Here is a 25,215-nt window from a genome sequence, read left to right on the forward strand (position 1 = left end):
CATTCATCATTCATCCCAGCCGATGTTCTGTTTGAGTTACTTAAAATGTACCAGATGAGGGTTGGCTGTGGCCTTTCTGCAGTCTTTGGATGTTGTGGATACTGATTTCTTCATTCCTTCCATCAGATCTTGTTGAAAACCCTGGGAAATCAAACCAAATGAATGACCAGGAGGAAAGCATGGAGTGGAAGCCACAGCAACAGGCCTCACTCAGTGAGTAAGAGTAATTAAGTTTATCAGCATGCTGCAAGGAAGCAGATTGGTACCTATAATATGCAACAAATGTCACTGTTAAAGTCCAAAAATCTCTAAACTCGATGACAACCATCGTGGCTAGATACTTCCAAAATTTTACTGGCTTTGGTAATTTCTTTCATTCAATCCTGAATGGTTGACCTCCTGTTTGACTCTGATCATTGTGAAGGCCATAAGAATATGTAGGTTTCTATAAGGCCAGTCTGTTAAACATTTTAGGAATGGAGCAGCATAGTTCAGTGGTTAGCATGCTATTAAAGCACCAGTGACCCAGATTCATTTCCTGTCACTGTCTGTAAGGAGCTTGTGCATTCTCCCCATGACTGCTCAGATTTCCGCTGGGTGCTCCGGTTTTTTCCCCCACGTTCCAAAGACGTACGGGTCAGTAGTCAATCACTTGGGTGTAATTGGGCAGTGTGTGCTTGTTGGGCCAGAAGGAACTGTTACAGTGTTGTATCTCTAAAATAAAAATAAAATCAAACCTGGTGAACTTCCTTTGTTCCTCCTTAAGCAAGCACACCCTTTGTTTGGTTATGGAGACCAGACCTGTATATTGAATTCCAGTTAGAGACTTAGCATGACCCTAATTATTTTCAGAAAGGTGCCTTTGCTTTGTACTCAAATCCTTTTACAGGGGGAGGGTGAGATCTCATTTGCCTTTCACATTGTTAGCTGTACCCATGTACAGTGAGGTGTACAAGGGCATCCAGTCTCTCTGAATACAGGGGGCTTTCAGTCTCTTTGTATCTTTCCAAAGCAATGTTTTGCACTCTGTTCCATCTGCATCCTTCTCATAGCCCACACTGACACTCAACTTCTGTACCATCAGCAAATTTATGAGATTACACTTGATCCTCTCATCCAAGCATTAATGTACTGTAGATTGTAATCTTTGAAGTTCAAAGTAGGTTTGTTATCCAAGTATATATGTCACTATATATTACTTTGAGGTCCATATTCTTGTGGGTATTGCAGTAAATAGAAACACTAGGGTGAATGAGAAACCACATACAACAGGTAGACAAACAACTAATGTGCAAAAGACAACAAACTGCAAATAGACAAAAAAAAATTGGGAGTTTAAGTTGTAATCCTTAAAAGTGAGTCCATAGGTTGTGGAATCAGTTCAGTATTGAAGTAATCCACTCTGGTTCAAGAGGGGTAATAACTTCCTCAAACTGGTGGTGTGGGCTTGAAACTGCTGTACCTCGACGGCAGCAGTGAGATGAGAGCATGGGGTGGTCTTCGGATGTTGCTTTCCTGCAGCAGCGTTCCTTGTAGATGGGGTCACATTCATTACAATCTCCGCACTCCAGGATGGCAGTTTTTCTCATTGTTTTCTGTTCGTGAACTAATACTCACCCCATACCTGTACATTGCTCCCAATCTCATGTTTAATGCTGTTCATTACTCTCAGAAAGCTAGTATTTACCAAACAAAATGTCCCTTGATAATTTTGTGTTGACCCTGCCCGACCTTACTGTGTTTTAAATATCCAGTTATCACTTAACTTGTGTAAGTGCAGTTTTCCATGTCCTGAACTAGCTGTTTTGATTTTTTTACTCATCCGTTAACAAGTTCTATGAAAGGAAAATTCTGCACTAAATTTTGTAATGTTAGGTTCAAATGGTATAGGTGCAGTGGGGACATGAGATGTTGGAGCATTTGGTGTTAGCATCATAACAAATTAACATTTTTTCCATATAATTTTGTGTCCAGTTTACAAATCTTTAAAAGATTTTATTCAATCTGATGTTAATTCCTCTGAAGGCTGTAAAGCAATACATTGAGCACTAAAGTGTTCGGTAATTATCCTGTTAATAAGATTTATACTGTTTGGTTAGCACTCATTTTGTGTTTGCAATAGCCTTCTGGTTCTTGAATTAATTAGATAATCAATCTAGACATGAAGTGTTTGCCATACTACGGCATCAGTTGTATTACAGTGAAGTACTATACTGGAAATCTTTGGTGATCCATCCACCTGTAAGACAGAGGTTTGCAGTTATTAAGACTGCTCCTTAGTCAGGACCCTGATCAGCAAATTATTAACAATTTTTCTTTTTTGAGAAAGGGGTGTAGATGTGTGCAGACATGTAATGAATTTTGAAGATCAGCTGGCTTATTCAATTGAGCATCACAGCAGTTGGAAGTGCAGTCTGTTTAGCTGGGGCATGCTCAATCCTGTTTGAATAATTTTGAACCTACCTAGCAGTACTGAAGCCTGCCTGACAGTCGGTATTTTTTAACAAATATCTGAACTGTTGCAAGCCTACAATATCTATGATCCATCACTGCATATTGAATAAGCAATGTTCATCTAGGTAGGGCTTAATCTGGAGTGGGGAACTGGAAATGAGGTAGTACTGTTGCTTCTAATGATTTGTCCATTTTGTGTGTTTCTGTCTATCGATGTTGGATGAAGGGAGCTCAGGGTATTTAATCAGTATTTTCTGTGGTTCGTTAGAATTTAAAACCCACCATATACAGCATGAATTTATTCAACTCCCGTTCTAGCAGCGGATTTGTATACCTTCTACAACTGAATTATAAACCTTGAAAAGAAAACAATTACTTTCCTCATATCACAGATCTGTTCACCAGTATAGAACATAATTAATATAGAGATTGTGGAAAAGTATACTGCTCTGTCATCCTATTCAAAGCCAAGACTCCATGGGAATAGAATGCAGGTATGGATTGATCTGTTCCTAGACTGAAGTCCCTTTACCGGAAGTGATGTGGTAAGTCTTTCATAAATAGTTTTTTCTAAACCATGTGTAGAAGAAAGCAATTTTCAGGTCCTAGATTCCTTCAAAAATACCTTCAGTTTTGAAATATTGTTTCAGCTGCATTCTGTTTGTTACAAAGGTAATATTCTCAGCACCAAGTAACATCAAAATGTCAGCGACTTTTTAATATGAAATAAAGCAAATATGTTTTGAACAATCTTACTGTCGGTGTTTTGATCAGGATTTTGGTGTTAATAACTTTGTAGTTGATAATTGTTGGTTATTTAGGTCTGAAAGAATTTGGTCATGGTATGACCATGGATAGTTAACCCTCTGAGTACTGACTGTCCAAAACTGTAAAATCACATCGAATTTTATCATTTCTGACAAATTATCATTAGAAAGAAACTTAAATATATCTGAACAAAGAATTGTATTTTTATTTGATGCAGAAATGCTGGTATATTCCTCAAAGATTAAATATATCGTTTTTTTTTGAAAGGGTAACCATGAGCGAAGTTGCTTTGTTTGATTCATCCATCAAGTATCATTGTAGAATTTAATGTCAGGAGAAGCAGAGATGTGACTGTGGTATTTAGGAGTGGGTTCAAATTGCCATATTGTGATTTTTGTACTTGTTAACACTGGTCAGTGTGTTTGAAGTGTGGCACTGGTACAATAAATTACAGCACAAGGGATCTGCAGTTCAGGGCAAAACAACATTGGAAACAAAAGCCAGGGTTAGAAAATAGAATTATATCAGGATGATTTTGGGAGATTGAGGGATTGAGGCAGTGGGGATGAGAGAAGAAAGATTGCAAGAAAAATGCATAGACATATGCTTATGATGTACATTATGGTTTAGAGTTTGGCTCTGAGCCTGTTGTTGCTGGAGTTAGAAGAATGAGGAGATCTTGTTGAGTGGCTTGGAGTGAATGCTTCCAATAGTGGCAGAGTCTAGGACGGGGGGCACAACCTTGCAATAGAAGTGTGTTGCTGTAGAACAGAGATGTGGAGGATTTCTTTAGCCAAAGGGTGGTGATTATGTTGCAGCCAAGTTGTTGGGTATATTTAAAGCGGAGGTTGATATGTTCTTGATTAGTGTGGGTGTCAGAGGTTACAGGGAGAAAGCAGGAGAATGGGGCTGAGAGGGATAATAAATCAGCCATGATGGAATGGTGGTGCAGACTCAATGGGCCAAATGGCCTAATTCTGCTCACATGTTTTATGATTATTAGATAAATCAAGGTAAGGTATGTCAAACTGAGGAGCAGTCTTACAGCAGGATGCATACACATGCAGTGCAGAATTGAGAGGCCATGTTGCCCAGCCTTCAATGATCCTGCAATGCGGTGCAGTCAGCACACTGGGCCAGTAGAGGAATTACCTTCTCCGTCCTGGGTAACTGTGCACTATGGAATAACTGACCATTAGGTAACCATTTTGCAGATGGCACCTTAATTTCTCTCTCACCTGTTGATTGAACTCCTTGTTCAAATTAATGTTACAGACTTGTATGTTGGGAGCCCAGTGCAAACCCAGGGAGTGTTCACTTTAATAAATCCAGGCACTAGTTATTCCTGATTCTGTGGTGGGAATAGTTTGACAGGCCTGGGGGATGATTAACACTCAGATTGCATTGCTGCTATGAGCTGTCTGCTTCTGTCATTTTGCCAGTTTTTTCTACCATGTGATGCAGTGCTTCAGCTTTTTGCATTTGCATTTCTTGTGCCATGAATTCCTTATTGCATGCCATTGCATTACCTGTAGCAGATGCCATGTCTATGAGAAGCTCCCATCACCTCAGCCGGTCAACTCTTTGCTCTGCTTCTAATGGGCATGTTTTCCAGTTCAGCATGTTTTCCAGTTCAGCTTCAGAATGGATCCAGTCTGTTTTCAGCATTATCTGTGCTGCTTTTTGGTGACTTTCAGGTTTTTCCTGGTGGTTTTTTTTTTGTTAATTTTCACCAGTTTTAGCTAGGCCACCATGTTTTGATTTGATGCTGTTAAGTTTTAATTGACTTACAACCTGAGTGACAGAACCATGCATATAAAGCAAAGTCAAATAATCTGTAGCAGTCTCTCTGAATTGAGAATGATTTAAAGTAATAGAAAAGTTTAAAGTAAATTTATTATTGAAGTACTCTACATGCATGTCAGCATTTATAACCCTGAGGTTAATTTTCTTGCGGGCATTCACAGCAAATATAAATAAACACCATAGAATGAATGAAAGAATACACATAGCAAGATGGACAAGCAACCAATGTTCAAAAGACAAACTCTGCATATAAAAAATATAATGAATAAGCAATAAAGATCGAGAACCTGAGAAGAGTCCTTGAAAGTGAGTCCATAGTTGTGGGAACTGTTCAGTGTTGAGGTGAGTGCAGTTGAGTGAAGTTATCCCCTCTGGTTCAGGAGCCTGATGGTTGAGGGGTTGGGGAGAAGTTGCTTCTCACTAGCTGCTGCCAGTAAGTTGCCTGTTCATTTCTACTGCATTGTCACATATTGTTACTGCACCACTTGCTGTCCTCGCTGCTCTGGCATTTAATCTTTGGACTCTCTCCATTACATTGAGCTTGTGTATACTAGGCGAGGGAAAATCGTGGGTAGTCTAACAAGAGACTAGCATACATAGTTTAAGATAAACTTAATGTTTGTTGAGAAATTAGTGGCGGGTATTCCTTCCTCAATGTGAGATACTGAATCTGAGCAGTGAAAAAGCCCCTGTCTATAGTCTGACTCCTTCTTTGTTTCAGGGGCCTATATATGTGGTGCCTGTGGAAAGAAATACAAGTACTACAGCTGCTTCCGGGCACATGTGAGAGCACACCTAGGTACACGCTTTTGTTTTCAATGCAATTATTGGCTTAACCCTTTGAGTAGCGACTTCCCTTTTTACAACTTATGCATACATCTAACACCTCCAAAACTACCTTCAAATCCTAAGTGTACTAAGGTAGAATTAGAATCATCTCTGGAATTTGACAGCATTTCTTCATTTGCAGTGTTTCTTGAATAAAATTTTAAAAGTTGAAAGCTTGTTATTTTTGGAGCTAATCTGCTCCTCTAGTACTCAAAGGGTTAACTGCAGTAATAGTAAACAGGATTCTGCAGATGCTGGAAATCTTGAGCAACACACAAAATGCTGGAGGAACTCAGCAGGTCGGGTAGCATCTATGGAGGGGAGTGAAGAGTCAATGTTACTGGCTGAGACCCTTCATCAGGAGTAATGGTGTACTTCTGATTTCATCAAAATGGCATGATACAAAACTATAATGACTGTGAATCTCTGGTGTTTAAGTAGATGTTATATAGCAAGTATGATATCATCTGAATAAAAACAGGGTCAGGCAACATCTGTGGAGAGAGTTAGATTTAGTGTTGCAGGTTGGTGATTGGAAGCACGCTGGAGTACAGATGTAAAGACGTCTTACTGCAACTACATGGGACCTAGATGAGGCTACACCCTGAAGTTTTAGCTTTGTTGCCATTAAGGAAGTGCAATAAAGGTTCACAAGACCAATTCATGACATGGTGGGTGTTCTGTATGGGAGGGGGAGTGGGTGGACTGGGCCTATATTCCCCAGAGTTTACAAGAATGGCAAGGAATTCATTGATGCGTGCATAATCTATGTACTATGCTTTTCCCAACTGAGGAGTATGGAGCCAGCTACTTTAGACTGCCATGAGAATTTCTTTGTGAGGATGAATCTTTGGAATTGTCTACTCATCAGGACTGCGTCAGCTCATTTATTGCCATTGAAACAGATCAATAGATTTTTTTTTGGAAATTAGAGAAATTAAGGGACATTGGTCAGCGCAGCAACAAAGGTCAGATCAATCTTAAAGAGCAGTGGAGCAAATCACACTTTATGGTATAGAGGTAAATCATGATGTACATGAGAAGACATGTCTACTTCCTATTCTGTTTTTATGTAGCTGGGAAAAGTTGAGAGTAAAATTGTAAAGTGGTAAAAGAGGGGAGAGAGGGTACAAGTTAGTGGATATCAGGAAAAAGTGGAACAGGATGAGGTTTAATATCAACACCATGCATGAAATATGTTTTCTGATAGCAGTACTTTGCAATTCCTCAGTTTAAAAAAACTAAATTACAGCAACAAATATAATTAAATAAGTAGTGCAAAAAAAAAGAATAAGGTAGCATTCATGGGTTCATTGTCAATTCAGAAATCTGAGGGCAGAGGTGAAGAGGCTGTCCTGAACGTTGAGTGTCTCTCTTCAGGCTCCTGTACCACTTCCTCGATGGTAATAATGAGGTCGGCATGTCCTGGTTGGTGGAGGTCCTTAATGATGGATGCTGCCTTTTGCAGGTATCCTCTGTGTTGGGGAGGCTAATGCCCATGATGGAGCTGGTAGAGTTTGCAATTCTCTGCAGCCTTTTCTGATCCTGTGCAATGGCCTCTCCATACAGAGCAAATAGCAGTGGTGTTAGCTGAAGGAAGTTGGAAGAAGTTAGTGAATAGCACAAGGTACATTAATGATGCTTAATTTCAGAGTTCACTTAACACCTTCATATTCGCATCTCCCCAAGCACAGCTTTTGTTATTCACTGGCCTTTAGTAGGCTTCATCCATAATTCCTGGGTCAATCAATCTCTCCTGGTATCTCCCAATGCGGGATTTCTAACATTCCCCAATTCTGTGGAAAGGTCATCAGCTTGAGACAGTGACTCTTAATTCTCTCTCCAGAAATCTGCCTAGCCTCTTGAGCATTTCCAGCATTGTCTCTTTATTACAGATTCCCAGATTGTGCAGGGTTTTGCATCATTTTGTAAATGCAGTTTGGTGTTATAAGTAAGTGGGCATACAATGTTACAGGTTGTTCTGAGTTAATGAGCAACTTACTTCTTTTCACAGAAAATGAAACCTCTGCATCAGCTGAAAATTCTCCACAGGCAAGTGAGTAATCTGCCTCATCTTCCTTTCTTAATTGTCCTGGTAATCACCATTTGAGCATGGTGGCTTGCAGGTGAGAGGAGCCAGTAATGAGTCTAAGGACAGAGTGAACAAGGATCTTGCTTCTTTGAACTCCTGCAATCTGTCTGCCACAAAAGGTGGCCACTCATTTCAGTTTGACTTCCCATTTGGACATGTTGGTCCATTGCTGCCTCTGCTGCCTTGATGAGGCCAAACTCAGGTTGAAAGCATAGTCTGTGCGGGTAGCCTCTACTTAGATGGTACGAATATTTATTTCTGTAACAACCAGTAATTTATTCCTCCCTCCTTCCTTTTTCCATATACCATTCTGGCTCTCCCATTGCCCCTTATCTTTACTGTACCATACCTCCCCTCTGTTTCTCTTATCTGCATGAATAAAGCAGATAGCTTTAATGCAGTTGTAAAGAAAGCCACAGAAAGTTGTAAATTCAGCCACCTCTATCATGGGCACAAGCCTCCCAAGCATCAAGGATACTTTCAAAAGGCAGTGCCTCAAAATGGTGACAAGCATCATTAGGAAATTCAGAAATCTGATGGCAGAGGGGAAGAAGCTCTTCTGCAATCGTTGAGTGTCTCCATGCTCCTGTACCCACCTCCCTAATGATAGCAATGGAAAGAGGGCATGTCCTGGGTGATGGGGGTCCTTAATGATGGATGCTTCCTTTTTGAGGCATTGCCTTTTGCAGATGTCTTCAATGCTGGGTAGGCTAGTGCCCATGAGTTTACAACTTTTTGCAGCTTTTTCCAATCCAGTAATACAACCAGTCAAAATACTCCATGGTACAGCTGTAGAAATTTGCAAGTGTCTTTGATGACAACCAGATCTTCTAATGAAATATGTCCTAGTCAATAATAATCCGCTGTTGTGCTGCCTTTGTAATTGCATCAGTACGTTGGGCCCAGGATAGATCTTCAGAGATGCTGACACCCAGGAATATGAAACTACTCAACCTCATCAGAGGCTGTCAAAGATGGCAGCTCTGAACACCTACACAAAATGTCAAAGAACAAACGGGTGGAGAGGTCTGGGGGAAAAGGCACTTGGAGTTTGAAAATTGAAGTGTACAGTGTGAAATAATGACTTAAGCTTGTCAGTGGTTTGTGCTTGAGAGGGGTGCCATGATAACATAGCAGTTAGCACGATGCTCGTACAGCTCGGCGACTGAGTCCAGTTCCATAATTGTCTGTATGAAGTTTGTACGTCCTTTCCCTGAGCGAGTGGGATTTCTCTGGGTGCCTCTGTTTCCTCCTACATTCTAAAGACGTACTGGTTTGTAGGTCAATTGGTCATTATAAATTATCCTGTGATTAGGCTAGGGTTAAATGGGTTGGCCATTGAGCTTGTTGTTCTGTGCTGCATCGCTAAATAAATAAAAATAAAAGGGAATACAAATGGTTTACTGACCTTGAATTTCCTCTGCCTTTTATTTCCAGAGAACTTTAGGTATATGTGTGACATTTGTGGCAAGAAGTATAAATATTACAGTTGTTTCCAAGAACACCGGGATTTGCATGCAGTCGATGGTATGTATTTGCAGATTGCTTAAATTTGTTGTACACTTCAAATGACATATTGGTGGAAAAATCCAGGAGCAGTTCTGTGAATCACATCTAAACTTTTAGAACGTAAAATAGTATTCAACAGGCCCTTCCCTCCCACATTGCCTTCTATTTTGTCTAAGGCGCCTATCTAAGTTTCTTAAATGTCCCTAAGGTGTCAGCCTCTATCACCTCCCTGGTAGGGCGTTTTTAAAAAAAAATCTACCTCTGCCATTTCCCCTATACCTTCCTCCAAACATCTTAAAATTAAGTCCTCGCATTAACTAATTACGTCTTGGACAAAGGTGCTGGCTGTCCACTTGATCTATGCCTTTTATCTTGTATACCTCTATCAAGTCTCCTGTCATCATCCTCCATTTCAAAGAGAAAAGCCTCAGATCGCTAATCCAGGCTGTTTAAACTAGACTTGTAATGGGGTTACCACAGAAATCTTTCATTCCTGAGACTGAGGAATAACCGTTGCTCCTTTTCCAATTTCAGAATCTAGAATCAGGTTTATTATCACTGGAATGTGACATGAGATTTGTTCACTTAGCAGCAGCAATTCAATGCAATACCTAATCTAGCAGAGAGGAAAAATAATAAATAAAACATAAATAAACAAGTAAATCAATTACATATATTGAATAGATTTAAAAGAATGTGCAAAAACAGAGATACTATATATTAAAAAAAGTGAGGTCATGTCCAAAGCTTCAATGTCCATTTAGGAATTGGATGGCAGAGGGGAAGAAGCTGTTCCTGAATCGCTGAGTGTGTGCCTTCAGGCTTCTGTACCTCCTACCTGATGCTAACAGTGAGAAAAGGGCATTCCCTGGGTGCTGGAGGTCCTTAATAATGGACGCTGCCTTTCTGAGACACTGCTCCCTAAAGATGTCCTGGGTAATTTGTAGGCTCGTACCCAAGATGGAGCTGACTAGATTTACAACCCTCTGCAGCTTCTTTCAGTCCGTACAGTAGCCCCTCCATACCAGACAGTGATGCAGCCTGTCAGAATGCTCTCCACGGTACAACTATAGAAGTTTTTGAGTGTATTTGTTGACATGCCAAATCTCTTCAAACTCCTAATAAAGTATGGTTGCTGCCTTGCCTTCTTTATAACTACATCGATATGTTGGAACCAGGCTAGATCCTCAGAGATCTTGACACCCAGGAACTTGAAGCTGCTCACTCTCTCCACTTCGGATCCCTCTATGAGGATTGGTACGTGTTCCTTCGTCTTACCCTTCCTGAAGTCCACACTCAGCTCTTTCGTCTTACTGACATTGAGTGCCAGGTTGTTACTGCGACACCATTCCACTTGTTGGCATATCTCTCTCCTGTACGCCCTCTGGTCACCACCTGAGATTCTACCAACAACGGTTGTATCGTCAGCAAATTTGTAGATGGTATTTGAGCTATGCCAAGCCACACAGTCATGTGTATATAGAGTAGAGCAGTGGGCTAAACACACACCCCTGAGGTGCGCCAGTTTTGATTGTCAGCAAGGAGGATATGTTGTCACCAATCTGCACGGACTGGTCTTCCGGTTAGGAAGTCAAGGATCCAATTGCAGAGGGAAGTACAGAGGCCCAGGTTCTGCAACTTCTCAATCAGGATTGTGGGAATGATGGTTTTTAATGCTGAACTATAGTCGATCAACAACATCCTGACGTAGGTGTTTGTGTTGTCTAGGTGGTCTAAAGCCGTGTGGAGAGCCATTGAGATTGCGTCTGCCGTTGACCTATTGTGGCGATAGGCAAATTGCAGTGGGTCCAGGTCCTTGTTGAGGCAGGAGTTCAGTCTAGTCATAACCAACCTCTCAAAGCATTTCATCACTGTCGATGTGAGTGCTGCAGGGCGATAGTCATTAAGGCAGCCCACATTATCTTTCTTGAGCACTGGTATGATTGTTGCCTTTTTGAAGCAAGGGGGAACTTCCACCTGTAGCAGTGAGAGGTTGAAAATGTCCTTGAATATTTCCGCTAGTTGGTTGGCACAGGTTTTCAGAACCTTACCAAGTACTCCATCGGGACCTTCTGCCTTGCGAGGGTTCAGTCTCTTTAAAGACTCCGTAATTTCCTCTGTTTAGTTGTGAATGCATCCCTATTGATACAGGAGGGCATGTCCCAAGGGTAACATCCAAAGCCCACTTTAAACTAATTCATGTTGTGTAGAGAAGCTACACCATAAATATTTCTTGTACATTTGTTAATTAAAGCTAATTTGTATATCTCTTTAATTATAGATCCATACGATCACGCAGTTGAGGCACCAGCAGAGGTGAAAACCGAACAGGTAGAAGAAACTGTCCGCAGCCCTGGATCAAGTACGATTTCTTTTACTTCATGGTAGTGCATGTGATTTGGTGGGTGTCAATATGCTTCACTATGTAGTACTTTACAAGTGTATTAAGATTTTGTACAGTTAATCAGATGTTCAGGATAATTTGGTAGTTTTTTTAATTAATTTTTAACGCGTTTCTACAATAGAACTACAGAGAAAAAACCCAACAACAAAATAGAGATTTATACAGAGCAAAACAAACAGATCTGATATAGAATTATGTAAAATTAGTATCCACCCCAACCTCCCACTGAAAAAAACCCAGGCCAACCATTTCTACATGTAAAAGAAAAAAAATCGGAGCATTCAACCCCAGAGAACTGTAAATATATACAGGAGAAAAGAAAGTATAATGCTGACTACCAAAAAGTATAATGTAATTCACAACAGAAAACCATGTAACTTACAAAAAAAAGCTGAAAGTAAGGGATTGTCGCATACAAAAAGGGAAAAACTTAACCTAAAGAAGAGTTATGGAAATATTCAAGGAAAGGTCCCCACACCTTATGAAACTTTATTTTATGTCCCAATTAGTGAATAACGAATCTTTTCAAGGTCTAAACAGGACATAATATGACTAAGCCATTGAGTGTGAGTGGGTGGGGCAGCATCTTTCCATCTAAGAGCCACCAACCATCTAGCCAAAAGAGAGGCGAAAGATAATGTTCGACGTTTGGTAGCTTTAACCAGGATCTCATTTGAAAAGTCAGGGGGCGTTAGGATCCAGGGAAGCCTGGCTGTGTGCATTCAGAATTGGCTTGCCTATTGAAGGCAGAGGGTGGTGTAGATGGAGCGTATTCTGCCTGGATTTCTCCAAGGATCATCACCTTATGGTGGAAAGGCGTGTGACTTCCTTGTATTATAAGAGTGATGCCGCCTGAAGTTTAGCGCCTAGTAGGGTCTCTCATGGTGCTAAGGTCAAGGGAGAGATTTCAGACAAGGAATGATCCAACCAAGACCTCAGTGGTGGAGCTGGTGGAAGATGACACAGAGCAATGGCCTGAAGGCAGAGAAAGGCTGTGGCAGTAAAGAGTCCCGGGTCACCTTGCATTCCACGCCACTGGACCTTCACCCTGATCTATCGAAGACCATGTGGTGGCTGCCTGTGCACCAGCTTCCCCATGTTAAACAAGGTCACGCACAGGTGTTCTGCATTGCTTATTCAGAGATACAGTGTAGAATAACCCTGCTGCTCATGCTCAGCAAGCACTGACAATCCCGGTATAATGCTAACCCAGTCATGGGGTAGTTTACAGTGACCAGTCTTTGGACTGTGGAAGGAAACCCGGCGCCTGGGGGAAACTCACGCATTCCATTGTGAGGACTTGGAGAAATCTGGGTTTGAACTCCAAATTGCCCTGGGCTGTAATAGCATCTCACTAATCACTATTTCCTGTGGCGCCCATTAAGGGAATAACCCCTTTGGAGACCAACATACTCAAATCCAGTGATTGCACTGCTATTCTGCCTAGAAATCTTTACAAAGCTACCTCCATTCCCAAGGAAAACACGATTTTCTTTTCTTTTTTCCTGGCTGATATGCAAAACATCTGAAGTTGCTGCATCATTTTAAGTCTGATTATATGGCTAAACAGTTTATCATTTGATTTTCAAAATGTTCAAGTACAGGAACTGAGAACTTGCTAATTATTTTTTGCTGTTGCAGAGACGGGTAGCTACATCTGTGAATACTGTGGCAAGAGGTACAAATATTACACTCCTTATCAGGAACACGTGGCTTTGCATGCATCCTCTGGTATGTATTCCAAATCAGATTTGGTTACCTTTTATTTGTCACATGTACTTGAAATAGTGTCATTTTACGTCAGCAAGCAGCGCGGTCTGAAGATGTGCTGGAGTAGCCTGCATCTGCTGCCGTTCTTCTGCCGCCAACCTAGCATGTCCACAACTCACTAACCCTAACAGTCTTTGGATTGTGGGAGGAAACCAGAGCACCCGGGCCTCAGAATCATGGGGAGAATGTACAGACTTGTTACTGTGGCAGGAATTGAATCTGAAATAAAAAGTTGGAAATGCCAGCGTTATCCTGTTTCTGGTGGAGCCATTCGAACCTGGAGGCAACCGGTTCATTTTTAGCAAATTTAAGTTTCATTAATCTGGAGGTGTTGGTGGGGAGGAGTGGTTCCTTTAGTTCATTGATAGTCATAGTATGATTGAACTCATACTGCAATTTGTGAGGGAGAAACACAAGTCACATATATTAGTATCACAATGGTGTAATTAGAGGCAGGAGAGAGGAATTTGCCCAGGTGGATTGGAGGGGGATATTGATGGGGATGATGGCAGAGCAGAGGTGGCTGAAGTTTCAGGGAATAGCTCACAAGGCACAGGATAGATATATCCGACAGACGTTGTTCTCGAATGGCAGGGGTGGGTTACCGTGGCTGACAAAGGAAGTTAAGGACTGCATATTAGCCAGGGTAAGGGTATTAAAAGAAGCAAAAGTGAGTGGAAAGTTAGATGACTGGGAAGTTTCTAAAATCCAACAAAAGGCAACTTAAAATAAAACTATAGAAAGGGAAAAGATGAAATATGAGGGCAAACAAGCCAAAAATATAACGCATGGGATTAGCCATGATGGAATGACGGAGCAGTCTCTATCGGCTGAATGGCCTAGTTCTGGTCCTATGTCTTATGGTCTTGTAGTCCTTTGTATGTTGGCAAATCTCGTTAATTTGACAGCCAACATGTAACTTGCTGTATCACCCAGCTTAAAAAGTAAGAGCTCTTTATGTAGATAATCAAGGTTTCTGTCATCTATCCACAGAACATCATTTCAGCTCTGCTCTTGCAAGGGAGTACTATGTACCGTGAGGAGTGTTTGATGCCTCTGGGCCTGTACTCTGCCATTGAGAGAAATTGGGGAGGTGGGGTGGTCTCATTGAAATCTATTGATTATTGAAAGGCCTAGAGAGAGTGGACATGGAGAGAATGTTTTCTATGATGGGGGGGGGGGGTCTCAGACCAGAGGGCACTGCCTCAGAATAGAGAGACATCCACTTCAAACAGAGATGAGGAATTTCTTTAGCCAGAGGCTGGTGAATCTGGAGTTCATTGCCACAGGCGGTTGTGGAGGCCAAGTCATTCGGTGTATTTAAAGTAGAGGTTAATAGATTCTTGGTTAGTCAGGGCATCAAAGGGTACAGGGTGAAGGCAGAAGAATGGGGTTGAGAGGGATAATAAATCAGCCATGACGGATTTGTGGAGCAGACTCCATGGGCCGAATGGCCTAATTCTCCTCCTCTGTTTGGTCTAAATTGTACATGGGTCACGAGTAGACTGATTGGAAAGCACCTGAACTTGCAAATGAGAAGTATTTTAGCGTGTATTCTGGTTCTGGGACTTCTGGGTGAGTTTTATGGAGGTCATGCAGTAGTGTGAAAAGTAAAGAACTGTTTCCTAGATTCATTGCAAGGTATGTGAGCTTAATTGTTTGAACTGTGTAGTTTCCTAAAAGCACTTCAGATGGATGGGGCTTTTACTGGAGATTTGCATTTCATATAGTTGGTGTCTTCTCTGCTGTAACAATTTAAAACAAAACTGGATAGCTATCCAGCAGATGATCCATATACACTAGCTATGCTTCAGGGCATGTGTTTTATGAAAGCAATTTAATATTTCTCAATGTACAGATGCAGAGAGTCCACTTGTCAAAAGAAATGAAACCAAACTGCCAAATGTATGTGAAGAAAATAACAGCTCCCAGAATTCTAGTGGTAAGTGTCAAGCATTAAATTTGTGTAGAACTTCCCTCACTTCAGCAGTGTGGGATTGCCTTCGCAGACGACTGTATGTGTAACCCTTGGGCTCAGCCAGCACGTGTTCGTCTAGGGGAAGACAACTTCTGGCCCCACCAGACTGAGAAATCTCGCTCGTACGGATGCTGCAAAGTATCAATTAACTGATTGAACTTTATAAATCTTAATCTGAATATAGGGTTAGTAAAGAAAATAAAAAGCAAAAGGGCCCATTTTAAGAGAAAAGTCGAAAGTGCACGTTGGATTACAGCCATTCATCAACCCCCAACCTTCGGACCCTCGCTTCCAGTCTGCTCCGTCTGGTGGTTTCCCAGCTCTCTCTCTACACGTGTCTTCTTCCTCCTCTCACTGACCAAAAGACCATGAAAATCTCTCTTCCAGACTCACAAGAAACAACATTTCTCTTATTGAATGGTACCCCCCCTACAACATTCCAAGCCCTGTTATCTCCAGTCATAACCCAAACATTGCTGCTACAAAGAAACCATTACATTAGCAGTGAAACATTACAGTGCATTACATATGTATTTACAGTGCTTATAAAAAGTATTGACCACCATTGGAAGTTTTCATGTGTTACTGTTTTACAACATTGGATCACCATGGGTTTAGTTTGTTTTTTTTTTCTGACACTGATACAGTCTTTCATGTCAAAGTGAAAACAAAGTGATCTAAACCAATTAGAAATATAAAAAATCGCAAAATAATTGATTGCATAAATATTCACCCCTTTTAATATGACACACCGAATAATCACTGGTGCAGCCAATTGGATTTAGAAGTCACATAATTATTTAAATGGAGATTACCTTTGTGCAGTCAAGATGTTTCAATTGATTGTAGAAATACACCTGTATCTGGAAGGTCCAACTACTGGTGAGTCAGTATCTTGGCAAAAATTACTCCATGAAGACAAAAGAACTCTCCAGGCAACTCTGCAAAAAAAGTTAATATAAACCACAAATCAGGAGATACAAGAAAATTTCCAAGGCACTGAATATCCCTTGAGTACAGTTAAGTCAGTTATCAAGAAATGGAAAGAATATGGTTCCTCAAAAGCTGAGTGACTGTAAGAAAGGGACTTGTGAGGGACGCCATCAAGAGACCCATGACAACTCTGGAGGATTTACAGGCTTCAGTGGCTGAGATGGGAGAGACTGGGCATACAACAGCTGTTTGCTGGGTACTTCACCAGTCACAGCTTTATTGGAGAGTGGGGAAGAGAAAGCCACTGTTGGGGGGGTGGGGGGAGAAAAAACTCGCATGAAATCTCAGCTAGAATTTGCCAAAGACTCTGAAATCAGCTGGAAGTCTATGGTCTGATGAAACCAAAATTGAACTTTTTGGCCGTCAGACTAAACGCTATGTTTCGCATAAACCAAACAATGCACATCATCAAAAACACCATCCCTACTCTGAAGCATGGTGGCTGCATCATGCTGTGGGGATAATTCACTGCAGCAGGCCCTGGAAAGCTTGTGAAGGTAGAGGGTAAAATGAATGCAGCAAAATACTGGGAAATTCTGGTGCAAAACCTGTTGCAGTCTCCATGAAAACTGCAGCTTAGGAGAATTGTTTTCCAGCAAGGCAATGACCTGAAGCATAAAGCCAAAGCTTAACAGAAGTGACTTAAAACAACAATGTTAATGCCCTGGAGTGGCCAAGTCAGAGTCCAGACCTCAACCCAATTTAGAATTTGTGGCTGGGCTTGAAAAGAGATGTTCACTTAATGATCCCTATATAATCTGACAGAGCTTGAGCAGTTTTGTAAAGAGGAATGGGGAAAAATTAGTGCAGATGTGCAAAACTGAGAGACCTATCCACACAGACTCAAGGCTGTAATTGCAACCCAAAGTGAATCTATTAAGTACAGATGTGAAGGGGGTGAATAATTATTTTGTTTAATGTAATAAATTTAGCCAATTTGTTTTCACATTGACACAAGTCTTTTCTGATGATCAATGTCAAAAAAAAACCATATTATAGCCACTGTGATACAATGTTGTAAAACAATAAATCATGAAAACTTCCAAGGAGGGTGAATACTTTATATAGGCACTGTATTTAAAGATACAACGTGGTTACAGGCCTTTCTGCCCCAAAGAGCCTGTGCTGCCCAATTACACCATTATGACCAATTACCTACTGACCTGTACATCTTTGAAATGTGGGGGGTAAACAAGAGTACCCAGAGGAAACCCACACAGTCACGGGGAGAACGTATAAACTCTCTAAAGACAGCGGTGGGAATTGAACCCAGGTCGCTGGTACTGTAATAGTGCTGTGCTAACCATTCTGCTACCATACCTCATGTTAGAAGTATCATTTTAAAGAAATGGTAAGCCTTCAGTTTCATAAATTGGATACATGAGCACAGTATTAATCAGAATCAGGTTTATTATCACTAGGTCATGAAAATTATTTTGCAGCAGCAGTGCGATAATAAAAATATATAAACTACAATATGAAATGTAAAGTTAAGTTGATAGAGAAATCAGAATGGTGAGGGAATGTTCATGGGTTCAGGGATTGTTCAGAAACCTGGCGGATGGGAAGAAGTTGATCCTAAAATGTGTGTGTCTTCAGGCTCCTGTACCACCTTCCTGATTGTAGTAATGAGAAGAGGGCATGTCCTGGGTGGTGAGGGTTCTTAATGATGGATGCCACCTTTTTGAGACGTCATCTTTTGAAGATGCCTTGGATGCTGGGAGGCTAGTGGCCACGATGGAGCTGGCTTAGTTTACAACCCTTTCCAAATTTTTCCAATCCTGTGCGTTGGTGCCTTCATATGAGATGGTAATTCAATCAGACAAAATGCTTTCCATGGTAAATCTGTAGAAATTTAGTCTTTGGTGATTGTGTATAAAATGCATTCCTTTTCATTAAATGTTTACAGGAAGCGCCAGTGTACACAAATCGGATCCTCCATCTGTAAAAAGTAAGTCTGAATTATCTTTGTCATTGTGCTAGTGTTCTGGTTTATCGTTAAAAATCTTTTTTTCTTAAGCCCATCACCCCTACTGTGGCACAGGTGGCAGACAGCAGCTCACCAGAGTCCTCTGTCCTGAGCTTCTCTTTCAAGTTGTCCCAGATGTAGCCCATTTTCAGATGTTTTTTGCCTCCCAAGAATTAAGTCTTTGGGGCCTCTGGTGTTTTTGTCGTTCCGAGTTTTTACCTTATGGGCATGCTGGCCCTATGCCCAACAATAAACACTTTTAAAAATAATAAAAATGGAATCCTGTTTAGACCAAAAGAACAAAGAGAATTTGAATAGTTTTCAAGAAAACTTGAATGATTTGAAATGCAATCCTTTAAGCATTTCCATGGCAACAGCTGCAGAGTGCTATCAGGCAGAATCAGAATTTCAAATGTTGGAAAATAAATGTACTTTGACCTGCAAGAATTTCAAACCACAAGGATAATGCTTTGATGAGATCAGTATATTTGTGCTGTGTTAAAACATAGTCAGTAAAAAAGGAGTTTGATCTTTCTTTCACTGAGTGAAAATTTCACATTTACAGTATCTGTCTCAGCTCAAATTGTTTAAGGGTAAAAACCTGGCAGTTCTGGAAAACTTAGGCTGCATAGAAAGTGAAAGTGTAAGCAACTACATTCCTGCAATATCAGGCACCCTTTGAGCTAATTCCTACTCCCAGCTACATACCAAGAAGGCATCAAACTATCTTCACAGTCTCTCCTTCTCCAAGACCAGTGTTCTGCTCTGTACTTGTTTGGGCCAGGAACCTTTTGGTTACAAGCAAGCTTTGATCACTGGTAACTTCATTGACCACAGCACAGAAACAGGCCCTTTGGCCCACAGAAACTGTGCTAACCATGTTGCCAATTTATATCACGTCCTGGTATCAAAACAACAATGCCCTTGAAAGGAAAAGCCTCGAAAAGGTATTGGATACAGAGCAGTCCATCACAGGTAACACTCTCCCCATCAGTAAGCACATCTACATGAAGCACTGTCTCAGGAAAGCAGCATCTATCAGTAGGGACCCTCCCCATTCAGGCCTGGTACTCTTCTCGTTGCTGCCTTCAGGAAGGAGGTACAGGAGCCTCAAGACTCACATCACTAGTTAGGAACGGTTATTACCCCAACCATCAGGTTCTTGAACCAGACAAGGTAGCTTCACTGAACTTCACTCACCTCTTCACTGAACTGCTTCCACAACCAATGAACTCAATTTTAAGGACTTTTCATCTCATGCTTTTGATATTTATTGCTTATTTTGTTATTGTTACAAATACTCTTCTCGGGCTTCCAGCTGGGTACAGGTATTGATTATAACCGACATTTTGATGGCAAACTCTGCCATCTTCATCAGAGATGATGCCTCGACATGTCTAGTCTGGTAGTATTTATACCTGCTGTAGTCTGTCCTTCCTGATTGGTTTGTCCTTATCCAATCAGGTTTCTGCTCTCCTACCCTGTTTACAATGGAATTCCAGTTCTTAGAGCAAGATCTTGGTCTTTGTTAAAGTTCTTTTCATCTAGTTTTATTTCAGTGGCTTCTTTTATCAGGTGGTCACAAAAACCCAGTTGTTTTGTGCAGTCAAAGCCAATCCTCTGGTCACTGAGAATGCAATGTCCTGTTGCCGCCAATTTCTCCGGGTAACCCAAATGGATACGCCACCTGTGTTCCTTGATGTGAATTCCACCGTGCGTCCTGTCTGGCCCGATATATGCTGCATTCATGGGGAATCCTGTAAATGCAAGAAGACCCAAGTCCCATGGACTAGTCATGCCCAGATGGCAGAGTTTGTCATCGAAACATCAGTATTAATCGATCCCTGCACCCACCTGGAAGCCCACAGAGAGTTCATTTGTCATGTATTCCGGGAAAGAACCAGATCCTTTCATTATTATTACTGTTTCTTTGCATTTACTGTGAACATCTATAAGAAAGTGAATCTCTGGGTTGTTTATGGTGACATAGACGTGCTGTGATAATAAATTTACTTTGAACTTTGAACAATTTGTCTGCATATGCACCATACCATCTCATTCCCTTCCTGTAAATATTGCTCTTCTATCTCCTATCCAGCACTTTGCAGCGTATTCAAGGCACCCAACACTCTGTCTTCAAAAATAAATGTGCCCCACACATTTCCTTTAAATTCTCCCTCTCTTACTTTAAATCTGTGGCTTCTAGTATTTGACATTTCCACCCTGGGGGGGTGAGGGGAGAGACTTTGTCTGCCCTATCTATACATCTCCTAAATTTATAAACTTCTGTCAGTTTCCCCCCCCCCCACCAGCCTCCAATGCTCCAGAGAAAACAGTTAGGCTCTACCCTCCTGAACTGTTTACAATTGTTTAAGGTGGTAGTTAACCTTGACTACTTCCTCTAGCAGTTCATGCCATACACTCCCCACTCTGCTTCCAAACAAATTCCTGGAAAATCAAATTCTCCAGGACTCAGTAATAGTACTTTAGGATGCAGCCAGTTAGGAGGTTTAAACAGCTCTCGTGTGCTCTTGTGCAGAATGGTTTGGTGTTCCTGGTTGCTGCCATTCTCTGATCAGATGTCACTGCCTTACGTAGCATCAATGCTCCTCCAGGCCTCTGTCTCATCTGGTCACAGTTCTGTTTTATCTTTGTGTCAGTTGTTATCAATTAGATCATCTTTGTTGAAGTTTCAGTGTAAACAAAGCCAAATTAGCCCTCAAACAAAAATCTCTTAAAATGTAGTAAAAATTCTAGCATTTGGTTAGAAGTCTCATTTTAGATCATAGAACGCTACAGTGCAGTACAGACCTTTTGCCCCTCAATGTCGTTCAGACCTTTCAACCTACAGACTCCAAAATCAATGTAATTCTTCCTTCCTGCTTACTGTAGCCCTGCATTTATCTCTCACCCAGATGAGCCTATCTAAGAGTCAGTGTCATCTCAGGGTGTAAAATGTCCCTAGTGTATCTGGCTGTACCGTCACCCCTGGCAACATGTTCCATGTGCCCATCTCTGACATATCCCATACTTCCCTCCAGTCACCTTAAAATCATGTCCCCTTGTATTAGCCATTCCTGCCCTGGGGAAAGGTCTCTGGCTGACCCATATCTGTGAATGGAACACAACCACCAAATGAATGATCTGAGGAAGACTGTGTGTAATTCTTCTGAAGCCCAACACCCCTACTGGGGCACAGACCATCGACAGCCGCTCACCAGAGTCCATACAGTGCTGTCCTTCCACTCTTTGGAGCTTCTGTTAGCATTTCTGTAGCTGCGGATGTTACAGGATGGGGTTGCTAGCCCCCTGCTGAACAGTCCTTTTACAGCTGGGTTGAGACCGTCGATGATGGAATTATTGTTAAAAGGTATTAAAAGAAAGTCAGTACAGTTATTAAAGCATTTCTGCCCTGAGTCAGTGCTTCTGAACATTTCAGCAAGTTGTATTCTAAGTGTATGTTTGGTGTTTTCAGATGGTTCGACATGTCAGAGCTGTGGAAGTGAACACAAACACTGTACCTGCTTAAGACAACAGACCCACAATAGCCGCGCTAGAGGTAATTTATAAAGTGAATCATTTAAGTGTTACATTTTATAACTAAACCTCTTGTATTCTTCAGAACTCAGTATTGCTGTGGAGCAATAATTGTAATGCAAAATCTTATTATTTGCTGCATGTTTGTACACAGTTGTGGTAGCTGTAGACACAAGAGATTCTGTAGATGCTGGAAATCCAATAAACGTGTTTATTCCTCTCCATGGGTGCTGACTAACCTGCTGAGTTCCTCCAGCACTTTGTGTATGGTTGTTATAAGGTGTTTTTGCTCAGATGTTACTTAGTTGCCAAAGAGTTGGCTTAAATATCAAGACAAATTCAGGGCCATGTCTTCATTCCTGGAACGTGCACATTGCTAGCTAGACCAACGTTTATTGCCTTCTTATAACTCTAGGGTGGTGAAGAACATTTGCAATCTGTTCAGTGAATCCTTAGCAATGCCGTCAAAGACTGCAGCTTTTTACGTTGAAGGTATATCCTGGAACCTCCAGTAGATAATGAAAACGGCAGGTGGCCAGGTGGAGACCGAGAAGCTTGTGTTGGAAAGGACTCATTGGGTGTCATCAAATGTCCTGGTCATCTCTGCTGACCACTCAAGCATGCAATTAGGTGCGCTGTCTTTAAGGGGAGCATTAGTTCCAGCAGCTCACGGAGTTGAAACAGTGATAGGAATTTACCATACCTAAAAACTTAGTAAAGGCATCCGTTAGTCTTGCGAGACCATGGATCTGTGCCTGGAAAGTCTTCACTCTCCAGGGCGCAGGCCTGGGCAAGGTTGTATGGAAGACCAGCAGTTGCCCATGCTGCAAGTCTCCCCTCTCCATGACACCAATGTTGTCCAAGGGAAGGGCATTAGGACCCACACAGCTTGGCATCAGTGTCGTCGCAGAGCAATGTGTGATTAAGTGCCTTGCTCAAGGACACAACACGTTCCCTCGGCTGGGGCTCAAACTCACGACCTTCAGGTCGCTAGTCCAACACCTTAACCACTTGGCCACGTGCCCACACAACTATTGCCTAAAAACTATTGCTGTGCTTTGGTAATGTGGGGCAGTGGAAAGTCCATAATAGTGCAACTTTTGACAGCAGAGGTGTCGCACCTTCCGCAAAGATGCGGTGGCCAAGAAAGTCTTAATAGATAACCCCAACTGGCATTTAGCAGAGTTAATAATCAGCCCACATTGGCTTAAGTGCTTGTAGAGGTGTGATAAGTTTGGTTTGAATGTGCTGGCGACACAATGGCTTCCAGGTAAACAAACACAGTCCACTAGTCGCTGGAAGTGCTGCATTTTTCAGCCCCAGTGTCATGCACAGAATCTCAAAGTAAGCCAAATGGAGTTATAACAGCAGTTTTGGCACACTGGCACCTGATGGTAGTCTGGTTTATAAAAGAATATCTTTCTGGCTAAATGTGCTGGAAAATTGAGTACGTCGGGCTAGGTAACCATCGGGGTTGGTGGCTTCCTTTAAGGCAGCAGTAATCACTGCATGGATGGCAATTACCATCGGGGTTAGGGACCATGTGGAATAGAGAACTAATAGTTGTGGAAATGTAGTGCTCAACCTCGGGCTTTGTGACTGTGTTGGAAAGTGTGGGCTTGGTAAGGTTTAGGAATTCGCCCAGCAGGCAAGTGAATTTACAGGTGCATGTGGGTAGACAGCATCATCTTGGGCAATTTACAGGGGACGTCTTTTGCGTCTGGCAGTTAAGAGCTATTAATGGTCCTTTGAAGCTGAATAGAGGGTCTAGCAAGTGTAGCCAAGAGAAAGTCCCATTTGTAGCGCTGTCCGTTGAAGCAGAGTGTCATGCGTCATATCCCATAAATCCGGATCCTACAAGGGTCTGACACTCTGCCTTATAATCAATGGGCAATGCTGGCTTTACACTCACTGGAGGACTCGTGTCACACAGGAAGCATTGCCCTCAAAGGGTATCCATAATGAAGAATAGACCGCCCTAGCAGCTGGAACCCACTGTGTCCCAATGCGCTGGCACTTCTGAAGCTGCATAGCAGTCAGAACTCCTTTGCGTTCATACGTGGTAAAAAGGTAGACCTGGCTTTGTCTGGTTCAGAGCCATGGATGAGTCTTTTGGAGGATCTGCTGACTGGGAAAGGAGAAGGAAAGATGCATGTCTGCCTGGCTGAGTGTAGATTATTGGCCATTTTAGCAAGCTCTATAGTCCTTCACGGGTATATTAGGGCTGTGCGAACCTGATCAGGCATTTGTTGCTGAAAGAGATCTTTAAAAATGAAACAAGAACGGTGATTGCCAGGAGAAATGACATGTCGTCAATTGACCAGGCAAGGAGAGCAGCTGTTTGGCACACTCGGACACGGACAGTCCAAAAGTCTGTAATGGGTGAGTTTTCAGAGTGATAGTTACCACGTTAGGGCTAGTAGATTCACCACTGGCTTGTGGTGGAACTACTTGGTGATGCTACAGTGTAGTAAAATTTGGTATTGTCTGCGGTGATTTCTCACAGCACAAACTGGACTTCTGCATATGCAAACTCACGTTATTGTGGTGCTTCCAGAACTACAGCAGTTTCAAAGCAACTGCATCGGTCAACATGTCGTTGAGTAATTCTGGAATTGTCCAAGTGTGTCTGGATCACCAATGTAGAATTTTGTGAATAAAGCATGTGAGAGTCGTTTTACGTGCTTAACAAAGCCGCAGCCCTTTCTTTACTTCCATTATATACAAACCAAAAGGAGTCTACTTACACTGAAGTCATAATGTTAGGCACAGTCTTAAAGTGAAGCGCAGCTCAATGGCAGTGTTTGTGAATTATGTAGAACAGTTTATATTATGAACTGAGGTGTTAATCAGGCAACACGTGCAAAATGTTGTAGAAACTCAGCAGGTCAAGCAGCATCTATGGAGGGAAATGAATTGCTTTATCAAAATGCCTCAGACCAAAGAGTTGACAGTCCACTTCCCTCCATAGATGCTGCCTCACCTGCTGAGTTCCTCAGCAATTTGTATGTTGGTTGTATGATTATTAGCACTTAAGGAGAATTATGGATTCCTTCACAGTTAAGAAAGCTGCCCATATTGTTGTGGTTTCAATAATAATTAAAGAA

At 41.7% G+C, this 25,215-nt stretch overlaps 1 protein-coding gene across 14 annotated transcripts in view; it reads left to right on the top strand.

The window, feature by feature from the left end:
• Positions 1 to 25,215, top strand: part of znf618 (zinc finger protein 618) — an 86,590-nt gene that overhangs the window by 49,642 nt on the left and 11,733 nt on the right. For 7 of the 14 annotated variants that reach the window (XM_072240251.1, XM_072240245.1, XM_072240243.1 and 4 more), the window contains 9 exons: positions 127 to 213; positions 5,750 to 5,827; positions 7,871 to 7,912; positions 9,386 to 9,475; positions 11,739 to 11,819; positions 13,503 to 13,592; positions 15,490 to 15,573; positions 18,512 to 18,553; positions 22,047 to 22,130. In XM_072240251.1, coding sequence (XP_072096352.1) covers positions 159 to 213; positions 5,750 to 5,827; positions 7,871 to 7,912; positions 9,386 to 9,475; positions 11,739 to 11,819; positions 13,503 to 13,592; positions 15,490 to 15,573; positions 18,512 to 18,553; positions 22,047 to 22,130 — 646 coding nt within the window. In that variant the 5' untranslated portion in view covers positions 127 to 158. Of the gene's footprint in view, positions 1 to 126; positions 218 to 2,846; positions 3,000 to 5,749; positions 5,828 to 7,870; positions 7,913 to 9,385; positions 9,476 to 11,738; positions 11,820 to 13,502; positions 13,593 to 15,489; positions 15,574 to 18,511; positions 18,554 to 22,046; positions 22,131 to 25,215 lie in introns of those variants that run through there. The other 7 variants (XM_072240254.1, XM_072240253.1, XM_072240252.1 and 4 more) reach the window with 4 other exon arrangements.

This window comes from Mobula birostris, chromosome 22, assembly GCF_030028105.1.
Source record: "Mobula birostris isolate sMobBir1 chromosome 22, sMobBir1.hap1, whole genome shotgun sequence".
NCBI classification, from domain to species: Eukaryota; Metazoa; Chordata; class Chondrichthyes; order Myliobatiformes; family Myliobatidae; genus Mobula; species Mobula birostris.